Source organism: Chlamydotis macqueenii, chromosome Z (assembly GCF_036417535.1).
Source record: "Chlamydotis macqueenii isolate bChlMac1 chromosome Z, bChlMac1.mat, whole genome shotgun sequence".
NCBI classification, from domain to species: domain Eukaryota; kingdom Metazoa; phylum Chordata; class Aves; order Otidiformes; family Otididae; genus Chlamydotis; species Chlamydotis macqueenii.
In genome coordinates, this window is record NC_141593.1 from 60,702,431 (window position 1) to 60,719,715 (window position 17,285).

Sequence of the window (17,285 nt, forward strand, 5' to 3'; positions counted from 1 at the left end):
TTCATACTCATCAAGCCAACACTGCTTAGCAAGAGAAAAGGTCAGATGCAAAATACTGACAGGTACAAAATGTATGTAATTACAGGATTTTAGGAACTAAAACACTATCCAATGTACTTTTATTATAACTTTTCTAAAGGGCAGAAGTTGCCCTTCTTGCTTGAACAAGAAATGCAATTTGCAACTCAAAATAGCTATAAATATATGATGCATCATGAATCTTCAAGGATCGTCCAAACGTCATCTGAATTAGAACAAGTCCTAAGGCAGAAAGTTATTATAAAGAAAAGTGACCACACTTTGAGGTTATGACTTCTTCTCTTACATGAGTGTTTGTTTTTATTAGCCTCTAAAGATAACATAGCATATTTATTATTTTAATCCACTACAATAAAATGCTTATTATTTAAACAATTAAAAGGCTACATGGCTGCTTGTTTTTTATACGTATTACGAAATCCTCCTTTTTCTTTCCAACAGAACTTTGAATCTCGTCTCTCCGGCTTACTCTTCACACCAGTAAATACTCTACTTCAATTACAGCAAACAATTACAATCTACTGCAATTACAATCCAACAGTGCATGTCGACTGAGGTTACACTTGGTAGAGGATGGAAAGTATAAGACTTCTAACTTTGTGCTTCTGATGCCCTGCAGGAATCAGTCAAGCCTCCTTGCAACCACAGAATGGTGTGTACTATGCTGTCAATAAAAGAAAATTCAAAAGCCAACTGACAATATAAAAACCACGCTCATTAATTGAAGACCTGCAATGTAAGATCCTAGTATCATTGCTAAAGGGTACAATTTATAGCAATGTATGAGCTTCTCCAACAATCCAAAACTTACATTTTCAAATCAAGTAAACACGCTATACAGAGGTAACTCCCTCAGCCTTTTGTATCATAAATATGAAAGTTACATCCAAACTAGCAGGTATACCAGAATTTTTCTAGTTTGCCCTCATATTTTTTGGCCACTCACATTCACAGCTTGATAACATTATCTACATAAAAGGCTGGTTGAAAATAAAAATTTACATTGAGCTTCAACAACATTTTTATTTTAAGTTTTAAATAAAATTTATTTCAGTATTTTTAAGTTCCAGGAATATGCACATTGAAAGGCAGCCCAGACATTAGAGCACCCTTCCACAGACTACAACCGAGTAGTTTCTTACTCTAGCTGGGGTCAAAAGCAGTTTCATCTACACTAAGACCAAGAGACCGTATCTTCACACTGAAGAGGAGAGTAAAGGTTCATGTTTTAGAAGACTGAAAATGTTAAGACTTCATGTTGGCAACTAACATGATTATACATGTACATCATAATAACTCTATTGTAGGATCATTCCACAACTTATTTCTCAAGTTTCTGTATATTAATATCATATCTGGATGAAGAACTACCATGGCTTTCAAAGCGCAGAAATAACACAGAGAAAATGTTTTAACAAAAGCTTTAAAATAGATTCAAGTGCAATAAAGACTTGCTTATTCAAGCAAGTATACAAAAGGATGTTTCAGATGGAATGTGTAATAGTTATTTTCAGACAATAAATACAAACCCTATCACAACAATTTTTGTCTAAGTTGTGCGCTGAAAAGTAGAATTTATTTATCTTGTCTGAAGACAAATGAACTCTCACTAATGCACCTCAGCCACATCACCAGACTTGCTTTCTGCTTTCCAGCCATTTCTCAGTCACCATTTTTCAGAATAACCATCATTCAGTGACAGACACACCTTGTGAACAACCAGCAGTCTGGCAATACAAAAGACAATAGCTGCACATTTGATTTTATAAAAGGATTATCTTTGTCAAAAGTAACTGGAAAAGATGGAAAAGAAACCTCTGTGAAAGACAGGACATGATGCTAAGAAGGACTGTTCTGCCTTGCATGTGGGTACAGAGTTACATCTTGTAAGTTCTGGTCAGCCATGACCAGTCTCAACTAAAAAAGGAAAAAGCATTCAAACAATGGAAATATAGTTCACTATGAATCCCAAAATGCAACAATGGAAAATTCTTCTGGTTATACAGGATTGCTCCTTATTATGGCACATTCATCTTACATCTTAAAAGGGAAAAGAAACAAATGTATGTTTTGGTATACATTGCTAAAGTTTTTTTTTTTTTCTGGGTTACTGAACCCATTCATCATCCTCAGAACAGTAATCTGCCTCCAGTTTCTATTTCTTTCCAAAGTGTCCACATTCAGCTCTTGCAATTTATTTGCATATGTCAGTCACACTTTTTAAGATAAATACTTTACACCTTTTTCCTCATTCCTCTTCAAGCCTCATGCTTAAGTTCTGATCAAAACCATTGACAGCTCTAATTCTCTGAGAAAGCAAACACAGGGATAATCCATTGAGAGCCTGCAAAAGATGAGCAATTGTTGAGGTCAGGAGAGAAGTTTCCAGCACAGGTCTCAGTGTAAGTGACCCTTGGCTGGTTTTTGGTTCAGACTAAAAATGGTATTTCAATTACAGTATAAATTAACAATGCCTGGAAACATCTTTGTCTAACCTCTTGATGATGCCAAACAACCATAAGAGCAAGAAGAGTACGAGGGAGAAGGACAGTAAAAGAAAATATTTCAGCCCAAGGATACTGTCTCAACACACGATTCTACTGCCTATTAATATACAGAAATTCCTAGTGCCAGAAACGCCACCAGAGCAGACCTTTATGCTAAATTTTCAGTGTTCAGTCAAAGGACAAAAGATGAACCACCAGCAGCATTGCTCTCTAAGAGACCCCCCAGTGCCTCGGGCCCTGCAGAGACAAACACTGGCTATGGCATTTTTCAGGAAAAACGCAAGTCATCACCTGAATGAGCAAAAATGACAAACCTGTCTAACTGGCTTACAGGAGCTAAAAACCTTGGCTCAAGTATTACATTATTTTAATTTAAAAGGAGTGGCAGACTCTAAAGTGGCAATCCATTAATCTAATTTCAAGAATAAACACAAGTGCATCATGCAAATCCTTAATCACAAAAACATGCATGGTCAGAATTAATTGTTTGGTGGTATATTCTGTGTATATTTGACGTGGAAGAAGAATACTAGTAAACAGGGCTAATCCATGTGAGATAAGGACATCGTACAACAGAATGAGTAATTTCAACGTTCATCTGAACGTCACATACTCCTACTTCAAGTTACTTTGTCAAATGAGAAACTGATGTCTGTCTGTGAAGTCCATGTGTTCTTATATGCCTATGGAGTGTTAGTTTTATTCTTATACTGAAATTCTGCTGTCTTTCCTTATGTTCTGAATAATTGAGATGATGGTAAACAATTATTACTGCAGTAATGGGACTTACTGCTGTGTGATACAGGATCCAGGATGATGCAGCATAGTCTTTGTTACCTTGTGTCTGGAGCTATTATAAAATTCCAAAATTACAAGGACTAAGCACAAAGAATGGTAGAGCAGGACTTGTGAAAGAAGACTGACACGATAAGAAAGAAGTCATAGTGAATTGTCTATTCTTCTTGTATTTGCTGAAATGTTCAGCATGTTATTAAATCCTGTGTTCTATCATAAAACTGCAGAACTCAATGTCAGAGGATGTAGGAAATGCCAAGAATGTAGACAGATTAGAAAGAAGATCAGATAAATCCACAGAAGATAGGACCATAGAGGACTGTTAAATGTCATGCAGCCTCCTGCTCGCAGATGTTGGCAGAAAGGTGGGGGAGTATGAAGGAGGACGACTCTCTATCTGCATTTCTTATAGTGTCCCTTCAGGCATTCACTATTTATCATTACCAAAGCCAGGACACCATGCCAGATCTGTCTGGTGTTAGTAGAAAGCACTACTTTTCTTCTCATAACTATAGAAAGATTTTTGGAAGAAGTTGTGGCTGACCAGTACTTTCAGCAAACTTCATTCAAGAGATCACTCCATTGTCAAACTGTGCACAGTTAAAAACATAGAGACAAGCAGACCTGCTCTCTTACTGAAATAATGGAAGAGTGTAGGCAAATGCAACAGCAGGTCTCCAAAGACTGCAGTTTTGGAACTGAGCATGACACAACAACCAGTAATCCATTATGTCCTTTTACAGAATTTTAAGCACAGGCTGTCCAACTATCTTTCTTCACCTTTTATCACCTATTACTCGAATTGTGGTTCCCCAAACCACCCCACCTCTGCAAATCGCTAATCCTTTCTTCCAATGTGTCTCACACGCCTCATGAAATGATGGGAAAGGTATTAAAAAAATATATATTTTAAGAGCAGTTAGTTCCAGAGACCAGTTACCATGCCAGATGAAATGAAATACACGCTGCCTTTGTCCAGATGCAGAATAGAGATTTAATATTGACTCCCTAGCATCTGCATACGGTCATGCAGAACCTCAAACATCTCTTATTTAATTTATGCCTTCTGAACCTGTGATTTGCATTAGTGAGGCAGAAATGCTTTAGACAGAGGTTGTAGAGGTAAAAATTGTACCATATGATACATGATATGAAATTGGATGAATCTCTGCGGACTGGGAGGAAAAGTTCAAAATATTATGTTGAGTGGAGCATCTACTTGGAAGTGATGCAGTTAGAAAAAGAAGAAAAGGTAAAGCGGTTTCACCAGAGTCTGTCTCAGTACTTAAACATAGCCAATACATTGAATATATGAGTTGTGCTTGTTTAATGGCTTATTCCTTAAGAAAGATTACGTTTTATTTAACACACAACCCCCTAGAATTCTATTCACCTAGGGGCTTTTTTTTTTTTTTTTTTAAAAAAAAGGAGCTAAAGTAGTAAAATTTCGTAGAAGTTGTTCATCCAAAAGTAATTTTTAAATCTGAAAGCTAGCTAGCATGCTACCTTTAAGATATTCTGATTTTGCGCTATTCACACTTCAGGTAGCAGCTGTCACTATCCTTGTGCTCACAAGCACACAACACAGCCCAAGATCATGTAAAAACCCTCAGCATTACAAATCAAGCACTACATACACATGTATAACTGGTAACCCATCAAAGAAAACACCAAACAATCTCATGCTAACAGAGTACATGTTAATTGGGATTAAGGAGTGATCCTTAATCCCATTCATCATCAATGGGGATTCATTACCGCATAGGAGAACCTACAAGGCACTCTTCATTGTCTGAGAGATGATATATATATTTTTAAACAACGATCTAGAAATAAAACTAAAACACTAACAAAAACCTGTGGTTAGCACAAGAAACTGCAGAGAGTTATAAATAACAACAAAGTCAATGTAGTCATGTAGAATGATATGGATCGTTTGGATACAGTGGATCCATCTGACTGTTTAATGATTGTCAAATGCAGCTTCATAGCAAACTATGTCAGAAAGAGGACTCTGTCTCGGAGTGTAGTAGAAATTTGAACAGGACCTCAGGATTACAGCTGATAAACAATGTTAACTCCCAGTGTGGCTCTGGCTCACATACTGAGGGGAATAAAAATATTAAAGTGCTTTTATTTCTGGATGTTGCATTGATGATCTGCAATAAGAGCATCATTTACACGCATTTCTACATTTGGCTTAAGTAACACAGATAGAAGCCCCTACAAAAATGCACCGAATTCACAAAAATCACAGAATGGCTGAAGTTGATGGAGACCTCTGGAAGTCATTCATCCAACCCCTTATCCAGCTCAAGAAGGGTCCCCTAGAGTAGGTTGCCCAACACCAGGTCCAGGTGGCTGGAGACTCCACAGTCTCTCTGGGCAGCAAGCATGCTATACTTTACAGGACAAAACGCTTTGACTGTCTATATGCAAGTATAAATGAGTCTACATTTTGAATGAGTTTTGAAGCGTAAAATACTTAAAAAAGGTATTTGCCAAACGGCAGTATCTGAAAATAAAGATTCATTTATAGAAGAGAGAAATATTAAGAATAATAGTTCAGTTTTCTCTGTTTGTATTTACCTCTCTACATTTGTCTTGACCTGAAAATATTTTTTTAAAAGAGCTGTGAAAGCATTAGAGTTTAGCCCTTATTCTTACTAATCTCTTGGCTTTTCACTGACTGTGTTTTCCACAACAGATACATACAAACTGGCTTACTAGAAGTTAGGCTGAGATCACAAATCACTTCTCACACACCACCAAAGCACTGCCAATCGGCAATAGCTTTTGATCAGTGTTAACCTGTGCTGTGTTTGAATCTGATCCACGAGTGGAAGGTTCTGCAATCAGTTGCCCAATCCACCAAGAGTATGCTGCAATTTTTATATTCTAAAATATTTAAAGCAGTCGTTGTTTACGTTGGCTTCAAAACAAAACTAAGCTAATTCCTTCTTGGCATTTTCAGAAGAACATCATCAGTACATAAAACTTAAAACCCAGGGCAACTATGTTTCTTGTAGTCTTAAAATTATTTTCACTTGTGATGTTGTTTGGATATTTTATCCTCTCCCCACATACCATATTCCTCTCTGAAAAACAAGGGCAACACAAAACCAAGGACCATTTTCAGTCTTGAAATATTGCTCACCTGTGCTTTTGCCAATTTCTTTTCCAGCAGGTCACGCTCCCTTTCTGTTTGTTGTAGACGTTTATTAAGCTCCACTATGTCTCCTTTTAACGAAGCCAGGGCTGCTAAATGAAGCTACAAGACAAAAGGAAAGAAAGAAATTAATCAATTCACAAGCCATGTAGCAGCAGCATTTGAAAGATACTGTATTATACAGCAGCTACAATACCTGTGGATTTCTGCAGCAGTTAATAGCAACTTTAGTATAACAAAAGTCTGAGAGAAATCCACATGATACCAAATATACCTTTTACATAGAATTCTCCTCTCCAGACAGCACAAACATTCCTTCATTGAAAGGATAAATATAACAAAGTATAATTCAGCTGGAAATACGTAGATTAGTTCTAATGTTAGTTTAATAGGAAGCAGCTTGAGTTCTAGGTCATAAAACCTTACATTAATTGTTAACTCAGATTTGTGTTATGAAAGAAGGTATACCATGTTTTGACACCTTTGGACACACAGAGGTTACCAGTTTGGTGAAGGCAATAAATCCATGCATAGGATTTGGTTTTATTTTGCAACCAAAGCTTACTCCACTTTGAGCTTCTGCTCTGTAGTTGTTGTTCTCCTTGGTCCCACACCAACGAGTTTCAATGATTCTAATCTACTGAAGCCACACATGAAGAACCTGAACTGTTTTTCTTCCTGCAGTAGATCCTTTTGATGAGACACATTCTACATTTAACTGATAGCACATGGAAACACATAGCAGACTAGGATAACTAACACCATCTAAATTATGTTAGCTACATAACTCGTAACTCATTCTTACCCCTCTTCCTGTCCTTACATATCCCACCCATCATTACACTGAATACACCAGATAGAGTTCAACACTCAGTTTTGACAACCACACAACTGAAAAGTCCAGGAGGAAAACTAGCTGCTAATACTGAAGTCTTTCTTTGCAATAGTAAAGAAACAACTCCAAGTCATACTGTGTGAGAAAACAAAAGCGACCTTTCACACTGGACCAAGTTAACACAGCAAAGAGCATTCTGCTGCCAAAATTCAGACTGAAATACAAACTGTTTCTAGTCCTCCAGCCAGTTTCAGTCCTTCACTCTGACATTTTATTGGGCGGGTCTCTTGTAAGTTATTTTTCTTGTTCCATTTCCAGTCAATCTGCTAATGAGTCCTATTCTGATATCAGTTTTACCTTTACAATACTGGAAGCCAGCAAAACCACAGGTGTTTTCATGTACTGACATGTGAAAGCAGCTGTAAGACAGCAGAGAGACTAGATCATTTGGCAACAGCTCCTTCACATACACTATTCCCATTGTTACAGAAAAGGCCACTACTGGCTTCAAGACAGAAAACATAATTTTATAAAGATTTTTAGATGTGAATTCTGCAATTTTAAGTGCAGTGTACCTAGCCATGCTAGAAGCACTGAACATCCTTGTTTGTGAGTTCAGTTAAAAGCATTTTTACTACGTCAGCTACAAAAACATCTTACACGTGTGCAGTTATTCATTTCAGTACAAATATACATGTACACAATTTTATGTTGCAGTAGGTTTAAGATTCTCAAGACTGTCTCATTTTTCAAGTGAAAAAACAGCAATTCAGGCTTGCTACAGGCATATGCTACACAGCTTCTTTTAAGTATGTACATTGAGAACTCTTAATAAACCCAGAAACACCCCAAATATCTTTTAAGAATTATTGGCTTTCAGCAGAAGGCCTCCCTCCCTACCACAGGAAACTATGCACTGGTTTTACAGTGTGGAGAAAGAAGAACCAGTCTAATTGTACCAATCTGTTCATAACTGACTTCCAATTTTCAGGAAAGCTGGTGAATTTATAAGCCACTGTTTCACCTTATTCCCTTAACAGAAGGAAAGCGCTGCAATGAAGCTCACCAGTTTATTAATTAGATCTTGCATCCTTCACCACAGCTTTCAAAAGTACATGGAAAAATGAATACAATTCTCTGAATTGAATAAAACAATGCTATATAGTCAAGCAAGTATCATTCCTCTTTGTACACTATAATTAAATGGTCACCAGCTGTGGTTTTAATTAAATACCAGACCAATAATATCCATACACACGGTGCTAATATAAAAAGGACACTGTTAATTTAAAAATCTCAGTGAAAAACAACTCGTTCTCTGAATAGTGGAACTAATGAGGCTGACTTCCTATGGATCTGTCTTTGTCCTCTTCCCACACTGCAGTCAGCTCAGCTCTTCTTCACATCCCCTAGCAGACCCCAAACTGGGTAAGAAACAGCATAGACTGTGCCTAGCTTTACATAGCAACGCTGCTGCCTGGTCTGGCGGCTCCTGCTGAACAAGGGTATCCAATACAGGATTTACATCAGCCTCCCCATTCAATACAGGGTTTCCCTGCCCAAATAACCAAAGGATTTCTTTACTAATTACAAGGGAAGTTTGTAGTATCTTTTACTATCCAAAACTATCCTATCCTTTCATAAACTGGAGCAGTCCAGCTTCAAAGTACTAATAAAAAAATTAAAAAAAAAAAAAAAGTTACTGAAAGAGCAGTCTAGGCAACAGGAAGTTACCATACACAGAGGGCGGCTGCTTGGGATACTTTTTGGTTTCACATATGTACCCAGCGCACACAGCAGTAAGCCATACGCAAGTGGTGCCTCCAGCTACTACTGCAATACATAATAAGGTTAACACAGCTAGGGCAGCTCTGTATTCTTGGCAGAGCCAAACTCTCCTCCCCAATTCCTTAAAAAAGGTGTTACAAAGCATTGCTGCATTGTATTGCCTTAAGGTGTGAGCGTTCCCACAGACCACGCTTCCCAGTCTGTTTGTACAGCACACGGCAGGGTGGGAACCGCAACAGGGATCTTCAGATGTTGCCGTTACACAAACAAGGAAACATTTTAGCAGAAAGCTACAGTCAACAAAACAGTCATTCTAGGGGGGGAAAAAAAAAAAAAGCTCACATTTAGACTTCAAATTTAATAATCCAAACTCTTAAAGTTGGAAAGACTCCATTTACAAATCTCAGCCAGAAGGCAGTAAGTCAGTGATGACTTAACTCCGCAGCATTTGAATCACTCAGGATACGGCAACTGAGAGAGAAGAACAGAGGTGGCCATATGGCATACTGCTTTTTTTCTCCCCTCAGCAAACAGTGATAGACAAGGCAGAGTTATTACCCCTAACACTCACAACAGACATTTATAGTTCAAGGTGGGCTGCCTCTTAATGAGTCCAGATTATGAAACAGATCAAAAACGCAGTCGCTCGTAAAAATCAACACAGACACTGCAAAATTTCCTGTTTGCACAACATATTGGTTCAAACCTTTAAGCAACAGCTCCCACAGAGAACCACTTCATACAGAGAAAACAGTTCATTGACAAAGCCTGCACTGTTCATAAACTTTACACTGATCCAATACAGTTGGTATTGAATTCTACCAGGAAAAAACCCATTACGTGACGCTGATGCGCCCAAACCGTCCAACAGGACAGGCAAGGTCAACACACACAAGAGGAATGATTGAAAACGGATCCGACAAGCCAACCAACTTGCTTCTTTACAGTGATCCAAAGAAGTAAGAATTCTTTCAGAAAATAAATCAGAAAATAGTATTGATAAATCAGAAAATAGTATTGATAAAAAATGCATCATCTATCTTAACTTAGAAGCTACAATTTCTATGAAATTTTCTGCAAGGACAATGACAGGTTGTTTACTCAAACATATATACACCACTTTTTATGCACAATACTATCCTGACAGGTTTTTCTATATCAAATACATAATAAAAATTATGATTATATATTATTTTTAACATAAAATAACAAACTGTGTATACAGCATGCTATCTTTAAAATGCAAACCACTGTACAGCTAAGTTTTGAAAGACAAAATAACTAAAAAAAAATAAGCACAAGCTTAGGAAAAGCAGCCTCTTGACCCCTCTTTCTAATCTCCTTTGTGACAGCAGTCTCTTCTCCCATTATTCTTGCTTCTACAAGCATCTCATACAACACCATAGACGTGATTTAATTATGTGTATTTTGCACAGGGTTTTAAACAGTACTTTTGGTGCTGGGCTCAGTGAAATATTCTATGCGGGTAGAATTAAAAACAGTATTTGCTGGCAGTCAGGTTTCTCAATAATTTTGTGGGGAAAAGAATACAAAGGCGGACGGGATAGTAACATGAACCGAATGCCAAGGAAGCAGGGGACTACTGGCGTATCTGTAGTACATTTTGCTGGAAGTGTTCTTATGCCACAAACAAAACAAGAGAAAAATGCAAATGGCCCTGAAGGAGGGTCCTGAAAAAATGACAGGTTAAGGTTAAAACACTGCAAAGCAGTACAATTACTCCTATTCTTAGCATTTTTCCCTGTCATTGTGAACTGTGATTCTCATCACTAAGCCTGATCCACATTTTTCCTTCCCTCAGCCTGGAACCAGACTAATTAACCCATGTTGCTAAAACCAGTTGTATTCACCGCATATGTTTGCTATTTTCAACACAGAAATCACAGTACGGATCCAAGCACATCCTTCTCTGTGAAATTAAAGATTTTATCATTTTCCTCTTGTTTCCTGCCTTCCTTGGCTACAGTACTGCTGCACATCAGCTTGAGAATAGGTGTTCAGAAATTTAACCTCTGACATAAAAGCATCAAGACCATGGTAAGGAGATACCAACCCATATGCCAATACAAAACAGCCTGACACCAAAAGACCAATTCATTTGTTCCATGTGTATCCTCTGCGACTGACCAGTAAACCCCCACCATGGAAGAAGGGTCAGATGAGATGTGCCCATGAAGCTTGAGGAATAATGCAGTCTGGGACTGATCACAGCTGTTGCAAAGATGACTTGATCTCAACAGCAAGGGCACCTGAGGGTGGTCCTCATTTCAGATGAACAGCTATCAACAGCTGAGTGGTGATCAGCTGATGGTGGAAAAGTTTCTCCCTCAATTCATTCAAAGAGGGTGAATGTCTTCCCGAGCTGGCTGTGGCTCAGCACAACATAGCATATAAAAACCAGAAAACTAGCAAAAGAATTTCAAAGAGAGCAATGGGCTTTAGCAGGCTTCAACACATGGATGCATTCCTAGTGAGACAGGGGACGCCCAGCACTGTGACAGTGAATATATCACAGAGACCAGCAATGGGAATCACACTGGTATCATGACTGAACTGTGTACTGCAATTGCTATTTTCTCCTACATGCAACTTGCATTTGTATGGTGTTTCAGCATGTTTTGTGTCACTCTGCTAAATCAGAAATCCTGTGTAACATCAACTATCTTCAAATAAGTAAAACTGATGTTAAGCATGACAACCCTCCACACCTGGAATATCTAAAAGAACCTAGTCAGAAAATATTGGTCTCCAGCATCCTCTCCTCGGTTTCCCATTTGCATTTCGCATGGTTTAGTGCAAATGGCCCACATTTTCTATGTATTGCTACTGCTTATTTTAATAATAGGCAGTATACACAAAAAGATCTGATCAAATATTCAGAATACTTCCTCATCTCTGACAACCCTTCTAGGTTTTGGTTTTTTTTTGTTACTAAATGACACTGGACTCTACACTGGATTTGAAAACCCAAGCAGCTTTGTAAGATGAGAGATGGGTGATGTAGAGGACAGCATGGAAAATACAGTCAGAATCCCAGTTAAAACTGCAGAAAGGGCAAAACAACAAATGCATATACATTGTATTTTCTGGCACCCTTCTTCTTCAAGGGAAAGGGGGAACCATGACTAAAGCCTACAATTGCCATCAAGAAAATAAAAAGTTTGGTAATGTAGGTTCATAATGAAAAACACATTTTAAGACTTAGAACAATAAAACCTTGCCTGGATTTTGACTTCAGTAATCTCAGGGCTGTGATTGTGCCGAGCATTGCTAACTTTCATTAATGGCAGTAGAGAACAGTATCAGGGTTAGCCCAGGAAAAGCTTACAGAAGGCTGGCACACATCTGCTGAGGTGAATGAGAACCTGCCACACTAACATATGGCAGATGTACTTCAGACGTCTAATAAAGGTAGAAGAGAAAACAGAACAAAAATATTAAAGAAATTATAGTACAGATTCACACAACCAGGAAACATCTTAAAAAAAAAATTCAATCCAAAGGAAAATCAAGGGATGGCTTAAAAAACTTTCTAAGAGAGGAGTTAAAGATATTAAACTTGTGTTGCAGACATTTGCTGTACATAAAAACTCAAAGGCATTCTCAAGTTTACATTTTATCAGAAGCACAAATCAACACTACTTGCAAACAATACACTTACTTCAAGTGATCGTTATATAAACGTGCAGCTACTCTCAACCATTTTTCTTCTCACTCCTACAAAATTTTCATGCCACCTTCTCCTGGCCATACTCCATGAAAGGTCCAATTTTACGGTCCAAGTGATGAAATAAATGTAAGCAAGGTATATTTCTGTGAATATACTGTCAAGGTAGAGTGGAAAAACTCGTAAGAACAACCGTCTCCCAGAAGCAGTGACAGGACAGCTCGATATTCCCCAGGCAATTTCAGTCCTATGATCTCTAGAGCATAGCCCTGAAATACCACGGTCAACAGCCCTTTAAGTAATTACCTCAGGCAAAGTCAAAAAGCGGTGCCATTGAAATGCTGTATGTACCTACAAACATGCCCTGAAACTGTATGTTTGAAACAATTGTTATGTGCTAACAAAAAGCCCATAAATTTTTAGAGTGACATACAAAATGGACATTTTGTGACTATGCTGCTGGAGCAAGTACTGTCATATTAGACATTAGACAGTTACTTCATATGCTTGTGCAATACTAAACAAATAACATGCCAATACAAGCCAGGATGGAGCCACCCAAATTCCAGAAAAACAAAGACCAAGTGTTTGTAAAACATACTTTGTCTTAATTTGAAAAATCTGCAGAAGATGTGTTCAATCTGTTTGCATTATTTATAAACAATTTCAAATGATTTTTTTTTTTTAAACTGGAAATTAACATTTGCAGGCACTTGTGAATATTTCAAACCACTTTTAAAAACAAACAACTCCCACCTTAATCACAATAAAAAATGCTTGATAAAGAAAATACACTATAAGAAAGTTCAAAAAATGTCATGGAATGGGCAATCTAATGCTATTCCAGTGAGCAGGATCAGTTTCAGAATATATATATATTTTTAAAAAAGATACAGATATAATCATGGAAAAGATCTAAGATCTTCCTTGGAAAAATTCACACTTGATGAACGGAGCTTGGGGTGCTAACTTGTACTTCTGAGTGTACCCGAGGGCTAGACTAATGGCTCTACTTCTATTACAGCAGACATTTACACCTTCATGGAAAGGAAAGTTTTAGGTGAAATGAGAATAAAAGGTTAAAAAGGAGATTTAAAAGTAACCAAAAGTGACATGCATCTGAATCTAGAGATGGCACAAAACAACTACAGTATTGAGTGAGCTGGCTTTTACATCACGCATGAAAGCTCAGCCTTACTTTTGCCCTCCAAAGGAGGAATCTGTTGCTACTCCCATTCCCAGTGAGGGAGTAAAATAACAGTAATGCAGGAGACGGAAACCAGGTGGTGGGGAGACCATGCTCAGGCAAAATACTGTCTTCACTTCAAGTCAGTCTCAACACATTGACTGCAATGACAGGCCTTCTTTAAGTAAAAGCAAAAAATTGCTATTAACACATCATTATGAGCTAAGGAGGCCTTGATATGTCCTTACTAAGCAGGATTTGATCCCACCTCAGTTAACTTATTTAGCATTCCTCCCTCCTTACAATTACTCTCAATATAATTTAGGTAAAGTAAATTATGTCTGGTTTTATCACTGAATTGATGAAAAGAGGAAACAAACCTATTTTTTTTTCCCTCTCTCACCTTCTGCTCAAGACAACTGCAGAAAATGAACTGAGAAGCAAGAAAAACAGTGAGGTTCAGTGCAGGTCCTTATGCCTTATAAATCTCAGGATGCCAAAACCCTCTTCTCTAATCCCAAGAAGGTACCCCACTCAATCCTTTGTATTTAGAATTCAGGTGACCCACATTGTAGTGCTGGATACAAGAAATGTCACAGACGAGGTGTAAGCTCATCCACATCAACCTGTTTTCCAACAGTGCCACCATTTTTTATATGGTCTTAACTTGCTCCTTCAACCTCAGTCTCTTCTGACTGAGAACAATCCAGATCTCAAAATAGAGATTGTCATTCAAGAGCCACTCAAAAATTAGATACTACTTATTATGCTAGTTCAATAATAATTTTTCAAAGCATCTCATAGTTCTTGTGTTCTTTTCAAAACTTCTCAAGCAGAAAATTATTTCTGATTTCCAAAGATAAGAGTGTGGACTAGCAACAAAGCTAGTCCACAGTGACAGAGTGATACAAGGATCTTTGTCTCCAGCATGACCTATATGATCGGCTGTCACTGTAAATTTAGAGACACAAAATTTGTGCTGTCAGGTCAAATCAGTGGTCCACCAAATCCAGCACTCTGTTTTTGCCATAAGCCAAAATCTGGTGCTTTACCAAGGGAAAAAAAAGCCAAACCAAACCCATCAGCTAGTTACGACACCACCATTAGAGGAGTTTGTTTGCAACAGAAAAAGCTAAAAAAGCATCTGCTTAATTGCGGTTCAGTACATCTGTAACTAGTATTTGGTTTTTTATATTTAGATAAACAACTAACCTCAATTCTTGATGAAAACATGCTAAATAAAGAAAAATCTCAGGCACAATTTCTACGTTCTGACTCTCTTCCTTCAAAAAACAGTCCATAGGTCGATCCAAATAAATTCTTGCTCTCTATGGTACAACTCATTCCAAGTAAATATCTTAGTGAAGAATTCCACTTAAAACCTCTTCCTCCTTCTGGAAAATCATGAAACAAAATTTGCATTTGTGAAAATCAGTAAGTTTTTTTTTCTGTGAGACCAAAGCAATGAGTCAGAGGACTGAAAAACTGAAAATGCCCTCCACCACCTTGTCTGCCTCTGACTGATACCAGTTACTTGCATGTTTGTATCTGCTGCTAACCATCAAAAAATCTTAGACAAGATTTCTGCGTGATGCCTCAAACTCATTCCTAAGTCAAGTAAATTCAGAAGGAAGCAGACAGCACAAAGATACACCATTTGTGAACCAGATTTTTTAAATTAAATTCAATTGCATGAATGTATTTTTCTTTTTGAGTCACTACATGGCTTGTATTTTAAGCAATGGAACCTCCACTGCACAAACGACTAAAAAGATCAAAACAAACACTGATAAATGTTCATTATCAACTGCAGTAGCACAGACTAATCTGCACAACTGGCACACTTCAACCTGTTTACTCAACAGGAATTTACGTAGATAAGTTTTTTAGTATTTCAGTAACGCCTGGATAAATTATTCCATTCAGGAGAAATATTTTCTTTTGTTGAGCACTGGACTAATAATCCAACACGGTATCTTTGTCTGGAGTGTCAAGAATGGCATTTTGTTCAAGTGGCTTCATACTTTTTCAGCCATTTATTTAGCAGGCCGTACAATTTGCAGAGAATCAAGTGTCTATAGTGTGACACGCTAGAACATTTGAGCCGACTGGTAAAGATTGCAGCAAAAGTAATTCCAAGGTAGAACTAGCCAGTGGTTCCAACCTGTAGCTGATCAAACTAAGTGTTAACCACAAATGTAATGGTCAGAATTCCAGCCCAGTTCACAACTCTGTCTGCACAACTTATGGGTAGGAAAAGGTGTCTGGTGAATCCTAGTGCAAGATTAAACCTGTTTCTCATAACCTCTCCTCCTATACTGAGCTCATTTTTGTTCTTCTGTATCATAAGTTCAGATGCAGGGACTTGATAAATAAGCTTTAGTTCTTTTTCAAATGAGGATGCCTCTATTTTCTTTTTCAATTGACATAAAAAAAAATCCCTTGCTTGTCAGGAGAAAGTCCATAAAAATTCTGTTAAATATAAAAAATTTCTGCAAATGGAAAAGCCACTTTCTAATCAGACTACTATGCATTTCAGTTAAGACTAGTCATTTTGTATGACCTTTACCTGCAATTTGTCTGAAAAAGAAAAAAAAAAGTTAAGACTTAAATGTTTTAGAGTATCTACTGGACAATTAATCTTCACTGGCATATACACACAAAAAATTTAATTGCACTTCATGAAATTACAGATGCTTATAATTAGCAAAGTTCAAAGCTTCAGTCAAACAAAAATTAAAAATAAAAATTGCTCTAACATTTTCAGGTTAATTTACATACTATTTCCACCACTACGTGCCTGTCTCTACCAAGCCCAAGGCAGGCTCACTCCTTATCTTGGACTCTAAGTGCCAAATACAACCCCGTATTTCACCCATGCAATCCTATTAAATAAACAGGAGTCGCATAGATATTTATGAGTCGAGAGCAGAGTTCCATGGAAAGTGCACGTCCCATGAGATTGTCATTCTCTCCTTGAGTGTAATTTTCTTTGCTTTAAATCATCCAATAGTAACACAAAAAAAACATTACTAATTCTCTGAGGAAGCCAGGACAGCACAGGAAGTTACTTCTGAAGCATTAATAAAATATATTTTTTATGTTTATCTCATACAAATGCATACCCACATATGCATATATATAAAAGAAAATCAGGGGTCATGACAAGAAAAAAATCTATAATTTAAAGGCATTGTACTTGTCATACATCCCACTTAACACTTCAAAATGTCTGCATCCTTCTTGTGACCACTTTCACTAACATACACAAAAAAAGA

The 17,285-nt window shown here is 37.4% G+C and overlaps 1 protein-coding gene across 3 annotated transcripts in view; it reads right to left on the reverse strand.

Annotated features, from left to right (window-relative positions):
- The window catches only part of MCC (MCC regulator of Wnt signaling pathway), a 212,406-nt gene that overhangs the window by 67,263 nt on the left and 127,858 nt on the right, over nucleotides 1-17,285 (reverse strand). For all 3 annotated transcript variants that reach the window (XM_086771198.1, XM_086771196.1, XM_086771197.1), the window contains one exon: nucleotides 6,499-6,612. In XM_086771198.1, coding sequence (XP_086627324.1) covers nucleotides 6,499-6,612 — 114 coding nt within the window. The remainder of the gene's footprint in view (nucleotides 1-6,498; nucleotides 6,613-17,285) is intronic.